General features: G+C 43.7%; 1 protein-coding gene across 5 annotated transcripts in view; it reads left to right on the top strand.

Moving 5' to 3' along the window:
• Nucleotides 1-18,648, top strand: part of LOC140392826 (centrosomal protein of 104 kDa-like) — a 493,850-nt gene that overhangs the window by 35,906 nt on the left and 439,296 nt on the right. For all 5 annotated transcript variants that reach the window (XR_011935433.1, XM_072478500.1, XM_072478503.1 and 2 more), the window contains 3 exons: nt 971-1,139; nt 10,917-11,072; nt 18,321-18,545. Coding sequence is in view for 4 of the 5 variants with exons in the window: in XM_072478500.1 (XP_072334601.1) it covers nt 971-1,139; nt 10,917-11,072; nt 18,321-18,545 (550 nt within the window). In the remaining variant the exon portion in view is untranslated. The remainder of the gene's footprint in view (nt 1-970; nt 1,140-10,916; nt 11,073-18,320; nt 18,546-18,648) is intronic.

Consider the following 18,648-nt stretch of genomic DNA (forward strand, 5'->3'; position numbering starts at 1 on the left):
CTGACATATTTTACAATAGCCCCATTAAATCCATTGGGTAGAAATTGGTTGGAACTGACAGTACTCGTTATATTTGGGGCCCTTCCAGCTTGATGTCGAGAAACATTAAATCACACTACTCTTGGTTTAAGTTGGGTTCCCAGACCAAATTAAAAAGACCAAGTTTGAAGCCCTAAGCCATTGTAACACAAGTGGAAAAGTTGGTGAATGTGGTTTGGCACATTGTTTTCTGGATGGTTCATAATTATAGGTATTTGAGAGTACAATGCTGCTAACTAGCTTATGAAGTTTTGATGATTTGGTATTTTTGCCTTCAGGTTATGCTTAATTTTTTTCTGCTTGTAAAATATTTCTTTAAATGCCCTTTATTCTCTCTCTGTCTGTTCAATGTTAACTGGTCTTGGCTGAGGTCTTAGATCACTCTTAATGTATTTTGGCTGGAAAAAGCAGATCGGGTTCTGGTTAGCACAGTTGCTTCACAGCTCCAGGGTCCCAGGTTCGATTCCCAGCTTGGATCACTGTCTATGCGGAGTCTGCATGTTCTCCATGTGTCGGTGTGAGTTTCCTCCGGGTGCTCCGGTTTACTCCCACAGTCTAAAGATGTGCGGGTTAGGTGGATTGGTCATGCCAAATTGCCCTCCGTGACCACAAAATGTTAAGTGGGGGGTTACGGGGATAGGGTCGATACTTGGGCTTCAGTAGGGTGCTCTTTGACAGGGCTGGTGTAGACTCGATGGGCCAAATGGCCTCATCCTGCACTGTAAATTCTATGAAATCTATGAATAGATATTTGCGGATTTGGCTGTGTGCCTTCAACAGTCAACTGAGAGAAGAATCACATGCACAGTATCTTTAGATAGCAGCTTTATATGATTTATTTTGTTATTTGCATTGTTTAGAAAAAAGATTACAATGGATTAGTAAAACTGTTTCATGTATTAAATAGTAGTTGTTACTCCTATCCTTTCAGTAAATCTGAGATTATCTCGCCCCTGGATGACCTCGCCTTTGACATGTACCAGGATCCTGAAGTGGCTCAAATAATACGGAAATTGGATGAAGAGAAACATGAAGCAGTTAAACATGAGCGTTATGATTTTGCAAAGAAACTTAAACAAGCCATAGCTGACCTTCAGAAGGTAAAATGTAATTAAATATAAAGTATGATCCAACAGCATGTTACAGCAACTTAATTTGCTGATTGTGAGGAACAATTGCATTTTAGACGAGGAAATTATCACAATTAAGATTTGCATATTAGACGTGAGATTGATTTTGTGCATAATTAAGGTTAGAAATCTATCCAACTACAGTTTGACTATTTAAAAACCCATGATTGCACTAATCAGTTGGTTTTATCACGTGATATGTGTAGATTTTAGGGGGGAAATTATGTTGGAATTAACAATGATGGCTCATGAAGTGAGGTACAATGTCACTTTATTGAAAGGTTCTTAATGCTTTAACAGTTTGGTATTATCAGAATCATGGAAATGTTTCAAGTATGACTCACGAGCACTCGGACACTTGAAAATGAAGTGATTATTTTTCAGAACTAGGTGCATTAGAATAAGTTTTTAAGTTTAGTATTAAAATGTCAGCTTTGGCTCAGATGTACTGTCCTTTCAGTCAGGTCTTCATGGATTCAAGTTTAACTTCATCCTTTGAGCACTTAATCTAGGTTGTTGACACTCCAGTGTAATACTTAAGGAATATTGCATTGTTGGAGGTATCCTCTTTCAGAGGTGATGCTCAGCTCCATCCTCAATAATAATAACTTTTTTTTTTTACCTTTAACAAAATGAAATCTAATGTACTTTACCGGGCCATTATAAAACTCAGTAGGACACCTAGCACTTTTAGGAGATACCAAATCAGGTGACAAAACCTTGGGCAAAGTGGCCGATTTAAAAATAACTTCACATTTTCCTATATTGTATTCCATCTGTCTAGTTTATGCCTACTCGCTTAACCTGTCTATATTCATTTGTAGACTCTTTGTGCCATCCTCACGACTTGCCTTTCCACCTATTTCTGTGTCATCCGCAAACTTGGCAATAGTCCAGTCACTTCTATTGCCAGATCATTAATATATATTGTAAATAATTGTGGCCCCAGCACTGATCCCTGTGGCACTCCACCAGTTACAGGTTGCCATCCTGAAAATGTACTCCATATCCCAGCTCTCTGTCTTCTATCAGTTAGCCAATCCTCTATCCATGGAAATACATTACCCCCCAACACTATTGAGTAGCCTTTTTTACAGTCCCAACTAATGTTACTACTTGACAGTCAGGCCCCAGAATGGAACTCTGGCTTGATAGACTGCAACTTTTTTGTTTTGTTTAGAGACGGGATGAACAGTGTCACAGGACTGTCAATTAACTTTGAACAAAAGAATAAAATATTTATTAAGTGTGAAAAAAGTGACTATAATATAATACTCCTTCACCGTACTGATATCTTCACAGATGTACGAGTTTTTATGGATAACACAGTTTACACAATACATCTTGCATTATAATGTTCATGGTAAGTACACAGCCCATGTAAACCAACAGGCCAACTCTGGCCAGGCACCCCACACCCTGAAACCAAGTAGTACATGCCACCCAATATAACTTCTGAGGATTTCTCATCAAATCCCCCAGGTGCTTATCACACTGTGAGCCAATTGGTTGCACTGGAACTTTGGCTTCGACATGAGAGTTTCTGAACTCCACTCTTGAAAAACACACCATAGAATCTTCTCCCACACGAGGCTTTTTCTCCGATGACTTCAAAGATCCACTGTCAGAATTTCTGTTTCTCCTTTCAGTATTCCTCGGTCTTGGATTTCTACATGCTTTCAAACTTCCATGCAATCTCTTGGGTACTCAACCTCGCCGAGAGAACACCACTGCTTCATCGGCAGTATTAAGGTATTACCAACCTTGGGATTATTCAGATGTCTGGCCTCTAGCTAGCTGACTTCTCCAGGTCTGCACCTCTCAGCTCTGTCTTTAACATGGGGGCCTCTCTCTGTCCCTTCCATTAACTTAGTCAACAGTACTTTGTTCAATTTCCAGTTCTTTGTCCCCTTGATTTCAGTCTTTCTGGGACTCCTCTTTTCCTTCCTGGTTCCCAGAACTATGTTCTTTAGCTTCTGGGACTTGCTTTCTTTCCCAGTGCTCCATTGTCCTGCCTCTGCTGGCAGTTTCTGTGAAAGCTGCTTTCATCTCGGGTAGCTGGTTCCAAGTGCACCATGATAAAGAATCTTTATTGTCACAAGTCGGCTTACATTAACACTGCAATGAAGTTACTGTGAAAAGCCCCTAGTCGCCACATTCCGGCGCCTGTTCGGGTACACAGAGGGAGAATTCTGAGCTGGTACGGGAATTGAACCCGTGCTGTTGGCCCTGTTCTGCATCACAAACCAGCTGTCTAGCCCACTGAGCTAAACCAGTGCGGGAATCTGGAGTTGAGGTTACATGGTCTTACTGAATGGCGCAGCAGTCTGGAAGGGCTGAGTGGCCTCCGTCTCATTCATTTGTTCGTGTACAATAGCTTTGTGCAGTCTTTATCCATTTCCTAGTTGACGTAGCCCTGCAGCATCCCAATGTTGCACTAATCAACAATGTCACTGGCGAAAACAGACTGGTTGCTGTAAGAAATTGAAAAAATGTCAATGATTTGGAAACAAATGCTTTCTTGTGGCTGAGGTATGTTGATGATGGGAACATTCGAGGGAGCTTTATCTGGTTGTGTTCCTTTTTCACCTGGCATCTCAAATCGGAAAAATCGAGTTGCAGAATTAAAGTCTGTGGAAGAAAGAACTTGCATTTGTATATGTCACGTCTGAATGCCTCACAAGTAGTGAAGTTTTAAAGTGTGATTCAGGGAAACATGGCAGACCGTCTGCACACACCAATCTTCCACAATTAGTATAATAAATGGCCAGATAATCTGTTTTAATGATTTGGATTGAGGGATAAAGTTGATCAGGGGAACATGCAAACTCCCTTGCTGTTCCTTGAATAGTGCCTTGGAACTGATTAGTTACAGGTTAGAGGACACTTTCAATCCCCGTCTGAAAAGCAGCATCCCTGACGATGCCGCACTCCCGCACTGAAGTCCGAATTATGTCCTCAAATTTTGGAAGTGAGGTTGAACCCATGACACGATTCAAACGTGCAATCACTGCCAATACCGGCAACTTCCAAGTCTGCCTTCAGGAAAGGCAAGGAAGAAAATAGGTGAAGTATTTACATATTTTACACATTGTAAACTTGGTCTGTTTTATGTACTTCATAGCAAACAATGGTATGCAAGCACCACACCCATTGTGGCACCAGGTTGTGTGTTTGCATATGAACATATGAATTATGAGCAGGGTTAGGCCCCTTCAGCCTGCTCTGCCATTCAATAATATCACTCCCATCTGCTTGTAACCGTCACCCCCTTGTTAATCAAGAATCTATCTAGCTCTGCCGTAAGAAAATACTTAGACTCTGCTTCCACTGCCTTTTGTGGAAGAGAGTTCCAGCAACTTGCAACCGTCAAAGCAAAAAATTCTCCTCCTGGGCATGCAGGGATTTTCTTAGGAGGAGAGGTTGAGTAGGTTAGGTCTGTACTTGTTGGAAGTTTGGCAGAATGAGAGGCAACCTTATTGAGACATATAAGATTCTCCATGGACTTGATGGGGTGGATGCCGAGAGGTTTTTTTTCTCCTTGTGGGAGAGTAGGACCAGAGGGCATTATCTCCGAGTAAGGGGTCGCCCTCTTAAGACTGAGGTGAGGAAACCTTTCTTTTGAGGGCAGTGAATCTGGGATTCTGATAATTTATAGGGAATCTATAATTTATGGGATCTTAACCTGTCGAACTACGCCAAGTTTGGGGGAAGCTTAGTTGATGAATCAAGTCCTGGCGCAATATGACAAGTTGTAAGATTTGTAATATTTGTAGACTTTGCCAAGTTGTTCGATTCCTTGTATTATTCGACTGTGTATAGTTGAAGGAATTTATATAATCTCTGCTATTCGGTTATCAGTAGCACTTTGCGAATACTGGAACTCAGCAGAAATTTGCAGTATAAACTCCTCAGGTGCCAAAAAGAATTGTTTTATTTGTAGTCGCTTGATTACAATTTGAAAGTCATTTAAAAGGCAATTCGTAGACAATTCTAAGCTTTCAGAGAATTACAGACATTATCTTTCTTTGCTTAGGCAGACAGCTCGAAAGTAACTTTTAAAAGGTCAAAGTCTGGCAATGAAACATGAAGAGAGAGAGAAAGCTAATCTTCAGCTAAACTCAAACACAAAGTCAAAAGTGGACTAACATCACTGACAGAGACTGGTAGACTGACAGAACCCCCAAAAGACATCTCTAAAATGGAGACTATAAAGGACAAAACTGACTAAACTAACAGAAAGACAACACAAAGACATCTCCTCAACACCCCCACCCCCAAAGACAATACACTAAAAATGGCGGGCGGAAACTTTTCAGTTATAGACTTTCATATCTGTCTTAAGTCATCTAATTACACCCCAATATAATCCTAATTGGTTTGGGTTAGACTCAAACACATTTGATTTGATGGCAAGCCATCCATCTTCAATGTGCAACATCAGCTTTTTAATTGTTTCATGTCTACATGTTATGGAATGTGATATTTTGCAAATCTTTTAGCTGGCTTGGCTTATGTAACAATTGAGACTTCATATCGAGAATATATATATGATTCAATGCTCTTACAAACTGCATTGGACTCTTGCCACCTAGTTGCCATGGAACTCAGTCCTTGACCTTGACAATTAGCACAAGCAGTGTCAAATTGTCTTGCAACTGTGCTGCTATAATCTTATAATGGAATTTTATGCTGTTTCATGTATCATATTGAAGTCCTGAATTTATGTGTGCTGAAATTCTCATTTCAAAAAATGAGTACTAAAACAGCTATCTTTTACCTATACTAGTTGTATTTGAAATACCTGGCTTCTTCAGCTGTAGAGGCTGGGTAGTTGGGCATGTTGAAAGATCCAAAAGCCAGATTTTTAATCAATAAGGGATTCTAGGGTTATGGGTATAAGGCAGGAAAATGGAGTTGAGGATTATATCAGATCAACTATGATCTCATTGGATGGAGGAACAGACTTGATGGACCGAATGACCTACTTATGCTTCTATGTCTTATGGTCTATTCGCCACTTATTTCAAGTCTTTTCTGGTCCAGGGGATTTGTTAGCCCACGGAACTAACAATTTGCTCAATACCACTTCCCGGTGATTGTAATTTTCCTGGGTCTTCCCTCCCATTTCCTGATTTATAGCTATTTCTGTGGGTAATGGTGCCCACTCGAGTAAAAGCAGATGCAAAACACCTGTTAAATTCATCTGTGATATCCCTACCTTCTATTACCAATTTCCCAGGTGCACTTTCTATAGGACCAGCCCTCACTTTGTTAACTCTTTTATTATTTAAGTATCTATAGAAACTCTTGCTGTCCATCTTTATATTACTTGCTCGCTTTTTCTTGTACTTCAATTTTTCCATTCTTATCAATCTTTTACCATTCTTTGATATTCTTTATATTCTTTCCTATCTTCTGACCTGCCACTTGTCTTTGTGCAAATATATGCTTTTTCTTTGAGTTCAACTTTTTCAGTTATCCACAGATGATGGGTCCTTCCCTTTAAATTTTTCTTTCTCATTGGAAAGTGTCAATTTTGTATATTCTGAACTATCCCTTTAAATGTCTGACACTGAACCTCGGTTGAACTTCCCCTTGAGCAGATTTGCCAGTTTACCTTGGCTAGCTCTGTTTTCATGTCCTCACAGTTGGTGAGGTTAAAGGTTTAGTATTTAAGGTTAAAATACTAGTCTTGGACGCAATCTTCTTTCCCTCAAACTGAATGTAAAATTTAATCATACCGGTTGAGCTTTCCTTAACTGAAATTCCAAAGACTGAAAAACTTCAAAATCTGCAATTTGTTTTGAGCATCGGTGTGACATCATGAGTGGGAAATCCCACAAGGTTTCTGGGCGATGCGCAGTTCCCAACGCGCACAGCACATGTGCAGTATATTCCGAAAAATTCTGAAATCCGATACTTGGGTCCCAAACATTTCAGATAAGGGATTTCTAACCTATATTATGTTCGCTGCTACTTAGGAGTGCCTGAGGTTATCAGTTAATAGGTTCCGTATAGCCTGACCTCTGTTTGGTTCCAGAACGTGCTATTCAAACAAACCTCTGGTTACGAAATATTGAAGACTTGGAACATAACTTTTTGTTGGTGTGATATTGCAGCATGCAGGCCAAAAATATCCTGATTTGATTCCTGAATTGTGCTGAAAGAAGTGATTTAGAATTAATAGAATCTCTACAGTGCAGAAGGCGGCCACCTGGCCCATCAAGTCTGCACCGACTCTCCGAAAGAGCATTGTACCTCGGCCCAATGGACACTAAGGGGCAATTTAGCATGGCAAATCCACCTAATCTGCTTATCTTCGGATCGTGGGAAGAAACCAGAGCACCCAGAGGAAACCCACGCGGACATGGGGAGAATGTGCAAACTCCTCACAGTCACTCGAGGTCGGAATTAAACACCGGTCCCTGGCGCTGAGACAGCAATATGCCACCGTGCTGCTAAGTTTGCAGCAAAAATATCCCAGATGGCCTCATTCCACCAATAACCGATATATGTATCAAACATGCTCTTATTCGCAGTTCAGAACTCCTCGGCCAGCAATAGAAGAACTTTCCTGGCCCACATACTAAATTCTGAAATCTGTCGTGAGGTGAAATTGTAGGAAAATAAATAATTCTGCAAATTTATAGCATAGCTGCGCTTTTAGTACCAGCTTGCTTATTGGACTCTCAAAACATTCCACCCATCTGGCAATAAGCAAAATTAACATAGAGCACGCCTCCAACTGATTGGCTGCATAATGTGCAAGATTGGGGTGCTGTGGGAATGTTATTTCACCTTCTAATAAGAATCGGTAGTCCGGTAGGTGGGAGGTGACAAAAATACGACTTTATTGTCAATTACTCACTGGTATAAACTAGAATAAGAACTGAATAAAAACTTAGAAACAAAATATCAAACAATACATAAAAAAGTCAAGCAACTATTAGGAACTGATCTATCTGTCAATCATTCAATGGGTTGTCAAGATCCCAAGCCTTAACTTCCGTCTTTGTTTGATCTCTGGCTTCTGATTCGTCTTCATTCAGCATGTCTGAAATATCTGCTTGGTATTGTGAGCCGACTCTTATTTCTCCTTTGTCTGTTAGAAGTGTTTTCTGTGAGGGATCATAGACCAAGGAGTAGGAAAAGCCAAAGCACCAAAATAAATCACTTTAAACACAAACACACAGATTGATTCCAGAATTAAATATCTTTAAGGGAATTCTTATCTCTAGTTTAATCCTTCATTTACGTTCATTGGCTTCTAATTCTCAGCTGAGACCTCCTTGTTTGTTCAAATGAATGTCTGTTACTTCGAGGATAACTTGTTAATCAAACATTGGACATTACGTAAGATTGACTGGTGCCTATCAAAACTAGCTTATCGTCTGCGTACATAGTCTTAGGAAACATATTGCATATGTTTTCTCACGCTTGCCATGTTTCATAGCTTGGTAGTGACCTAGCTAAAATTGATTAGTTGATTAGACAGAGAACAATCTGTTCATAATACGGAATACAATGGTTAATTAATTATGAGAAAATGACTGGGTTCCCACAATCAAGACACTTTTAATATTTTTGCTGATTAGCTATATGCATTCAATAACCCCTATATGAATAACACTAGGCTCTTATCAGTGAGGTGGGCGAAGAGAATGCAACTAATCCTCCATTTAACATGATGCTTGTGAAGACACTTCTTTAAAGATTTGTTTGTTCCAAAGTTATTTTGCCGAATTTGTTTTTGATTCTAAATGTTCTGTTTTACCTCTGAAGTAAACAATTTACATCTTTTTTTCCTGACTGAAATTCAGGAAAAAACAAAATCTGAGCACCCAGTAGCCTCATTTTTGTGGATTACTATTTGGCCAATAGATCATGAATTAGATTCCTAATGTGTACTAATGCAAAAGCCAGATACTGTGGGTGCAGTGATTTTAAAAGCAGAAAATAGTGCAAATACTGGACAGGTGAGTATTCCCAGTGTTTTCTGTTCGCTCTTCTCCCTAAAAATGTCATCCCATTGACTGTAACAAAGCGAACTTTCCATCCTCTCCTTTCTCAACCAGTGTACGGCCGTTGACGTGGTTGACCACATCATCCTCCTCCAAAGCCATTCCACAGTTGTCCAGCTGGTGGGCTTGCTCTCCCATCTCATTCTTCTTTTTAAAATTTAGAGTACCCAGTATATTTTTATCTAATTAAGGGGCAATTTAGCATGGACAATCCACCTACCCGGCACATTTTGGGTTGTGGGGGCGAAACCCACGCAAACATGGGGAATGTGCAAACTCCACACGGACAGTGACCCAGAGCCAGGATCAAACCTGGGACCTCGGCGCCATGAGGCAGCAACGCTAACCACTGTGCCACCGTGCTGCCCCTCTCATTCTTATCTGTCAATCTGAGTCAGAGAATCACTTGTAATGCTTTATCTTCCAGATCCTGCATTACCACTAATGTCCCCCATGAATCTACTCTTAACCCCTTCCTAATTCTCATCTAAATGCTGCACTTCAGTGTAATTATTTAAAAGCAGTGTTCACTATCACATGTACGCTGACAAGCCAGCTCTGCCTCGACACCGCCCTTCTTGACTCTTCGACTCTTTGTTAATAAACTATCAAATTGCTTACTTGATGTCCGTACTGGGTGGGGAGAAATGTCCTGTAATTAAATATTGCAAAGACTGAAGCCATTGTTTTTGCTCCCTTGGCTTCATCTTGGCTGCAGTCTGAGATTGAACCATTGTGTTGGCAATCTTGGTGTCACATTTGATCCAAAGATGTGCTTCTGACTTCCTAATGCTGCCATTACTAAGAGCCCATATTTCCACTTAAGTTAGGATGCCTGACTGTGACCTCTTCTGCAGCTGAAACTGTCATTTATGGCATCAATACCTCTAGACTTGACTGTTCTAAAGCACACCAAGTCACCCACATTTTACTTTCCTCTAAACTTGAGATTATAAAAAAAGCTGCTGCTGTGTCTTGCCTCTCTCCACATCCTGTGCTTACTGACCTACATTGATTCCCGGTCATGTAGCTTTGAGTTTCAAATTTGTATCTTTATTTTTAAATCTCCACCCTCCTCCCCCTCCAGTAGCCTCACCCCTCCTGATTTCTCGAATCTCCAGGCCCACAACCCTCTGATTTACCGGTATTTGATTTGCTTAATCCTGGCTTCTATTGCATCCTTGCTGACTACACCTTCGATTGCTGAGACCCCGTACACTGAAAATCTTTTGCTTACCTTCTTCAAAACACTGCTTGAAACGTACTTTGTCCAAGCTTTCAGTCATCCACTCTTAATATTTCTTTGTGGCTTAGTGTAATATTTAATGCTTCTCTGAAACACCTTTATTACATTAAAGGTGCTACTTAAATATAAATTCTTGCATCGTATTGATTGACATAAAGTCTTCTTAAAATTGGCAGGGAACACAAGTAAAATATTATGCATGCTGAAAGTCTGAAGTAAAAACAAATTTTGCTGGAAAACATTCAGCAGGTCAGGTAGATTTTGTGGAGAAAGAAACTGAGTTAAAGTTTCAGGTTGATGACCTTTTTCATTGAAGGCCTCCCTAATAACTAGTAATTTATGTTCTAGTTTATGAAGTCTTAGCATGATTCTTAAATGCTTGCAATTGTTTCTATTCAAAGAAGCAATATGTTTATTTGGGAAATTGCTGAGGTGAATGTTGATAACTGCAAGTCGATAACAGTTTGTTTTGTTCAGGTAGGAGAGCGCCTGGGCCGTTATGAGGTGGAAAAGCGCTGTGCAATAGAGAAAGAGGACTATGACCTGGCTAAACAGAAGAAGCAGCAAATGGATGATTACAGGATGAAAGTTTACCAGCAACTGGAGTTACATAACTTGTTAGACATGGGAATGGTCAGTATGGATTTGGATAACGGAGGTTAAGAATGTTTCACTTGTGTTAGACTAATTCGGAGATGGACTGTGTCTAGCATTGCACTGGAGATTATTTGCAATGCTTTTGTTGTAGATAGATTCCTGAATTATGATCCTATAGTTCCAAGGGTTAAACTTGAATGGTGTCTGTGACTAAGTTTTTAAACATTTATAAGTTATTTTAAAATGGAGATTTTTTTTTTCAAGAAGTACTTGTCCCCCAGTCTCCCCCTCTTTGAAGACTCTTGGCACATGCTGATTGGACACCAGTAACCTTGTGGTATGCTTCGCCCACATCACCCTGCGTGAGCCTGAACTATGACTGAGGTGCAGGAAGCATCACCACCTATTCTGACCAATATTCCATGGCCATCGGTGTGCAGTTTTCAATAGACCCACACTGCATGACATTTGGAACATTGATAGATTCCAAGGTTGTGAATTCAGCTGCACTCCAGAAATTTATGTATAATTCAGGCGAGTGCACTACTTTTTTTTATATAAATATTTTATTGAAAATTTTTGGTCAACCAACACAGTACATTGTGCATCCTTTACACAATATTATAACAACACAAATAACAATGACCTATTTTATAAACAAAAAATGAATAAATAATAAATAACAAAAATGAAAACTAACCCTAATTGGCAACTGCCTTATCACAAGTAACACTCTCCAAAAATATAATTTAACAGTCCAATATATAATTATCTGTCGCAACGACCTATACGTATTATACAGTATATATTAACAACCCTGAGAGTCCTTCTGGTTCGACCCGGACCCCCACTACTTTTTTTTTTATTAAATATTTTATTGAAAATTTTTGGTCAACCAACACAGTACATTGTGCATCCTTTACACAATCTTATAACAACACAAATAACAATGACCTGTTTTATAAACAAAAAATGAATGAATCAATAATAAATAACAAATGAAAACTAACCCTAATTGGCAACTGCCTTGTCACAAGTAACACTCTCTAAAAATATAATTTAACAGTCCAATATATAATTATCTGTAGCAACGACCTATACATACTATACAGTATATATTAACAACCCAGAGAGTCCTTCTGGTTCCTCCTCCTCCACCCCCCTCCCCCCTCCCGATCCTGGGCTGCTGCTGCTGCCTTCTTTTTCCCATTCCGTCTATCTTTCTGCGAGGTATTCGACGAACGGTTGCCACCGCCTGGTGAACCCTTGAGCCGACCCCCTTAGGGCGAACTTAATCCGCTCTAGCTTTATAAACCCCGCCATGTCATTTATCCAGGTCTCCACCCCCGGGGGCTTGGCTTCTTTCCACATTAGCAATATCCTGCGCCGGGCTACTAGGGACGCAAAGGCCAAAACATCGGCCTCTCTCGCCTCCTGCACTCCCGGCTCTTGTGCAACCCCAAATATAGCCAACCCCCAGCTTGGTTCGACCCGGACTCCTACTACTTTTGAAAGCACCTTTGTCACCCCCATCCAAAACCCCTGTAGTGCCGGGCATGACCAAAACATATGGGTATGATTCGCTGGGCTTCTCGAGCACCTCGCACACCTATCCTCCACCCCAAAAAATTTACTGAGCCGTGCTCCAGTCATATGTGCCCTGTGTAATACCTTAAACTGAATCAGGCTTAGCCTGGCACACGAGGACGACGAGTTTACCCTGCTTAGGGCATCTGCCCACAGCCCCTCCTCGATCTCCTCCCCCAGCTCTTCTTCCCATTTCCATTTTAGTTCATCTACCATAGTCTCCCCTTCGTCCCTCATTTCCCTATATATATCTGACACCTTACCATCCCCCACCCATGTCTTTGAGATCACTCTGTCCTGCACCTCTTGTGTCGGGAGCTGCGGGAATTCCCTCACCTGTTGCCTCGCAAAAGCCCTCAGTTGCATATACCTGAATGCATTCCCTTGGGGCAACCCATATTTCTCGGTCAGCGCTCCCAGACTCGCGAACTTCGCATCCACAAACAGATCTTTCAGTTGCGTTATTCCTGCTCTTTGCCACATTCCATATCCCCCATCCATTCCCCCCGGGGCAAACCTATGGTTGTTTCTTATCGGGGACCCCCCCAAGGCTCCAGTCTTTCCCCTATGCCGTCTCCACTGTCCCCAAATCTTCAGTGTAGCCACCACCACCGGGCTTGTGGTGTAGTTCCTCGGTGAGAACGGCAATGGGGCTGTCACCATAGCCTGTAGGCTAGTCCCCCTACAGGACGCCCTCTCTAATCTCTTCCACGCCGCTCCCTCCTCCTCTCCCATCCACTTACTCACCATTGAAATATTAGTGGCCCAATAATATTCACGTAGGCTCGGTAGTGCCAGCCCCCCCCCTATTCCTGCTACGCTGTAAGAATCCCTTCCTCACTCTCGGGGTCTTCCCGGCCCACACAAAACCCATGATGCTCTTTTCAATCCTTTAAAAAAAAGCCTTCGTGATCACCACCGGGAGGCACTGAAACACAAAGAGGAATCTCGGGAGGACCACCATCTTAACCGCCTGCACCCTCTCTGCCAGTGACAGGGATACCATATCCCATCTCTTGAAATCCTCCTCCATTTGTTCCACCAACCGCGTTAAATTTAACCTATGCAATGTGCCCCAATTCTTGGCTATCTAGATCCCCAGGTAACGAAAGTCCCTTGTTACCTTCCTCAACGGTAGGTCCTCTATTTCTCTACTCTGCTCCCCTGGATGCACCACAAACAACTCACTTTTCCCCATGTTCAATTTATACCCTGAAAAATCCCCAAACTCCCCAAGTATCCGCATTATTTCTGGCATCCCCTCCGCCGGGTCTGCCACGTATAGTAGCAAATCGTCCGCATACAAAGATACCCGGTGTTCTTCTCCTCCTCTAAGTACTCCCCTCCACTTGGAACCCCTCAACGCTATCGCCAGGGGCTCAATCGCCAGTGCAAACAATAATGGGGACAGAGGGCATCCCTGCCTTGTCCCTCTGTGGAGCCGAAAATATGCAGATCCCCGTCCATTCGTGACCACGCTCGCCATCGGGGCCCTATACAACAGCTGCACCCATCTAACATACCCCTCTCCAAAACCAAATCTCCTCAACACCTCCCACAAATAATCCCACTCCACTCTATCAAATGCTTTCTCGGCATCCATCGTCACTACTATCTCCGTTTCCCCCTCTGGTGGGGCCATCATCATTACCCCTAACAGCCTCCGTATATTCGTGTTCAGCTGTCTCCCCTTCACAAACCCAGTTTGGTCCTCGTGGACCACCCCTGGGACACATTCCTCTATTCTCATTGCCATTACCTTGGCCAGGATCTTGGCATCTACATTTAGGAGGGAAATAGGTCTATAGGACCCGCATTGTAGCGGGTCCTTTTCCTTCTTTAAGAGAAGCGATATCGTTGCTTCAGACATAGTCGGGGGCAGTTGTCCCCTTTCCTTTGCCTCATGAAAGGTCCTCGTCAATACCGGGGCGAGCAAGTCCACATATTTTCTATAGAATTCGACTGGGAATCCATCCGGTCCCGGGGCCTTTCCTGCCTGCATGCTCCTAATTCCTTTCACCACTTCTTCTACCTCGATCTGTGCTCCCAGTCCCACCCTTTCCTGCTCTTCCACCTTGGGAAATTCCAGCCGATCCAAGAAGCCCATCATTCTCTCCCTCCCATCCGGGGGTTGAGCTTCATATAATTTTTTATAAAATGTCTTGAACACTCCATTCACTCTCTCCGCTCCCCGCTCCATCTCTCCTTCCTCATCCCTCACTCCCCCTATTTCCCTCGCTGCTCCCCTTTTCCTCAATTGGTGTGCCAGCAACCTGCTCGCCTTCTCCCCATATTCGTACTGTACACCCTGTGCCTTCCTCCATTGTGCCTCTGCAGTACCCGTAGTCAGCAAGTCAAATTCTACATGTAGCCTTTGCCTTTCCCTGTACAGTCCCTCCTCCGGTGCTTCCGCATATTGTCTGTCCACCCTCAAAAGTTCTTGCAGCAACCGCTCCCGTTCCTTACTCTCCTGCTTCCCTTTATGTGCCCTTATTGATATCAGCTCCCCTCTAACCACCGCCTTCAACGCCTCCCAGACCACTCCCACCTGGACCTCCCCATTATCATTGAGTTCCAAGTACTTTTCAATGCACCCCCTCACCCTTAGACACCCCCCCTCATCTGCCATTAGTCCCATGTCCATTCTCCAGGGTGGGCGCCCTCCTGTTTCCTCCCCAATCTCCAAGTCTACCCAGTGTGGAGCGTGATCCAAAATGGCTATAGCCGTATACTCCGTTCCCCTCACCTTCGGGATCAACACCCTTCCCAGCACACACAAGTCTATTCGCGAGTAGACTTTATGGACATAGGAGAAAAACGAGAACTCCTTACTCCTAGGTCTGCTAAATCTCCACGGGTCTACACCTCCCATCTGCTCCATAAAATCTTTAAGTACCTTGGCTGCTGCCGGCCTCCTTCCAGTCCTGGACTTCGACCTATCCAGCCCTGGTTCCAACACCGTATTAAAATCTCCCCCCCATTATCAGCTTTCCCATCTCTAGGTCCGGAATGCGTCCTAGCATCCGCCTCATAAAATTGGCATCATCCCAGTTCGGGGCATATACGTTTACCAAAACCACCGTCTCCCCCTGTAGTTTGTCACTCACCATCACGTATCTGCCCCCGTTATCCGCCACTATAGTCTTTGCCTCGAACATTACCCACTTCCCCACTAATATAGCCACCCCCCCTGTTTTTCGCATCTAGCCCCGAATGGAACACCTGCCCCACCCACCCTTTGCGTAGCCTAACCTGGTCTATCAGTTTCAGGTGCGTTTCCTGTAACATAACCACATCTGCCTTAAGTTTCTTAAGGTGTGCGAGTACCCGTGGCCTCTTTATCGGCCCGTTCAGCCCTCTCACGTTCCACGTGATCAGCCGGGTTGGGGGGCTTCCCACCCCCCCCTTGTCGATTAGCCATCCCCTTTTTACAGCTCCTCACCCGGTTCCCACGCAGCTGTATCTCCCCCAGGCGGTGCCCCCCCGCCCATCCCCTCCCATACCAGCTCCCCCCTCTCTCCAGCAGCAGCAACCCAGTAATTCCCCCCTCCCACCTCCCCCGCTAGATCCCCCGCTAGCCTAATTACTCCCCCCATGTTGCTCCCAGAAATCAGCAAACTCTGGCCGACCTCGACTTCCCCCCGTGACCTCGGCTCGCACCGTGCGACGCCCCCTCCTTCCTGCTTCTCTATTCCCGCCATGATTATCATAGCGCGGGAACCAAGCCCGCGCTTCTCCCTTGGCCCTGCCCCCAATGGCCAACGCCCCATCTCCTCCACCTCCCCTCCTCCCCCATCACCACCTGTGGAAGAGAGAAAAGTTACCACATCGCAGGATTAGTACATAAAACTCCTCTTTCCCCCCTTTTTAACCCCCCTCTTCGCCCCCCACATTCGCCCCACCACTTTGTTCAAACGTTCTTTTTAATAACCCGCTCATTCCGTTTTTTCTTCCACAATAAAAGTCCACGCTTCATCCACCGTCTCAAAGTAGTGGTGCCTCCCTCGATATGTGACCCACAGTCTTGCCGGTTGCAGCATTCCAAATTTTATCTTCTTTTTATGAAGCACCGCCTTGGCCCGATTAAAGCTCACCCTCCTTCCCGCCACCTCCGCACTCCAGTCTTGATAAACGCGGATCACTACGTTCTCCCATTTACTGCTCCGAGTTTTCTTTGCCCATCTAAGGACCATTTCTCTATCCTTAAAACGGAGGAATCTCACCACTATGGCTCTGGGAATTTCTCCTGCTCTCGGTCCTCGTGCCATCACTCGGTATGCTCCCTCCACCTCCAACGGACCCGCCGGGGCCTCCGCTTCCATTAACGAGTGCAGCATCGTGCTCACATATGTCCCGACGTCTGCTCCCTCCGCACCTTCAGGAAGACCAAGAATCCTCAGGTTGTTCCTCCTTGCGTTGTTCTCCAGTACCTCCAACCTTTCCACACATCGTTTCTGATGTGCCTCATGCGTCTCCGTCTTCACCACCAGGCCCTGTATGTCGTCCTCATTCTCGGCTGCCTTTGCCTTCACGACCCGAAGCTCCCGCTCCTGGGTCTTTTGTTCCTCCTTTAGCCCTTCGATCGCCTGTAGTATCGGGGCCAACAGCTCTTTCTTCATTTCCTTTTTGATCTCTTCCACACAGCATTTCAAGAACTCTTGTTGTTCAGGGCCCCATGTTAAACTGCCACCTTCCGACGCCATCTTGGTTTTTGCTTGCCTTCCTTGCCGCTGTTCTAAAGGATCCACTGCAATCCGGCCACTTTCTCCTTTTTTCATCCGTATCCAGGGGGGATTCCCTTCTGGTTTACCGCACAGTGTTTTTAGCCGTCAAAATTGCCGTTGGGGCTCCTATCAAGAGCCCAAAAGTCCGTTTCACCGGGAGCTGCCGAAACGTGCGACTCAGCTGGTCATCGCCGCACCCGGAAGTCAGGCTAGTGCACTACTGAGGGAGTGCTGCACTTCCTGAAGTACAGTCAAAAGGTTTTCGTGGGTACTATTTATCAGACGAGCATGGGAGCATTCCATCCTGTTATGGCCAATATTTATCCTCCACAAGGGCAGTATGGTGGCGTAAGTGGTTAGCACAGTTGTCTCATGGCGCCGAGGTCCCAGGTTGAACCCCGGCTCTGGGTCACTGTCCGTGTGGAGTTTGCACATTCTCCCCATGTTTGCGTGGGTTTCGCCCCACAACCCAAAATATTTGCAGGATAGGTGGATTGGCCATGCTAAATTGCCCCTTGATTGGAAAAAATGAATTGGATACTATAAATTTATGAAGAAAAAAAAAATATTTACTCTCCACCATCAACATCACTGAAACAGATTTAGCTGATTAATTATCACATGGTTGTGGGATCTTGGCTTGTAAAAATTGGCTGCTGTGCTTCCTACATTACAAGTTTAGCTGCACTTCAAAAGTACCTTCTTGATCGTAAAACATTTGAGGTTGCCATAAATGGACGTAATCTTTTCCTCCTTTCTGAATGTAGAAAATGGTATGTCATATCTGCTGTCTGAACTAACTGAATACTGGAAATTATCTTTGAACTCTTGACCTGTTAAGATCAAAGACAGCTAATTAAAGTGTTATGATAAAATGTTTAAAGCTATTTTGAAGTTCGGAAAATAGTTCATAGGACTCCAGCTCAAATATAATTCTTCATTTTTATAATCCTGAACTTTTTTTATTCTCCAGATCCGAAAGCTTCCTGAGTTTCCTCTTGAACCAGTGAATCACCGCAGTAGAATCCAACAGCAGCAGAAGGTTATGGGGCTGAAATCTGCACCAATTGTGGAAACCCATCTGCAAGAGTCACCTGAAGAAAGTCTTGGGCGACAATATCAGAACCCTGGAAAGCCACAGTGGTCCCCCACACCACAGGATTCTCCTACTCCACCTGCCAGATTATCTTCTCCGAGGGTACGTACTCTGCTGTAACATCTTCACATAATTCTGAATAGCAAACCCTATCTTTTCACAGATCTCCTCATCTGCCAACAACGTCACATCTAAGCTCCACTGC

Source organism: Scyliorhinus torazame, chromosome 16, assembly GCF_047496885.1.
Source record: "Scyliorhinus torazame isolate Kashiwa2021f chromosome 16, sScyTor2.1, whole genome shotgun sequence".
Taxonomy (NCBI): Eukaryota; Metazoa; Chordata; class Chondrichthyes; order Carcharhiniformes; family Scyliorhinidae; genus Scyliorhinus; species Scyliorhinus torazame.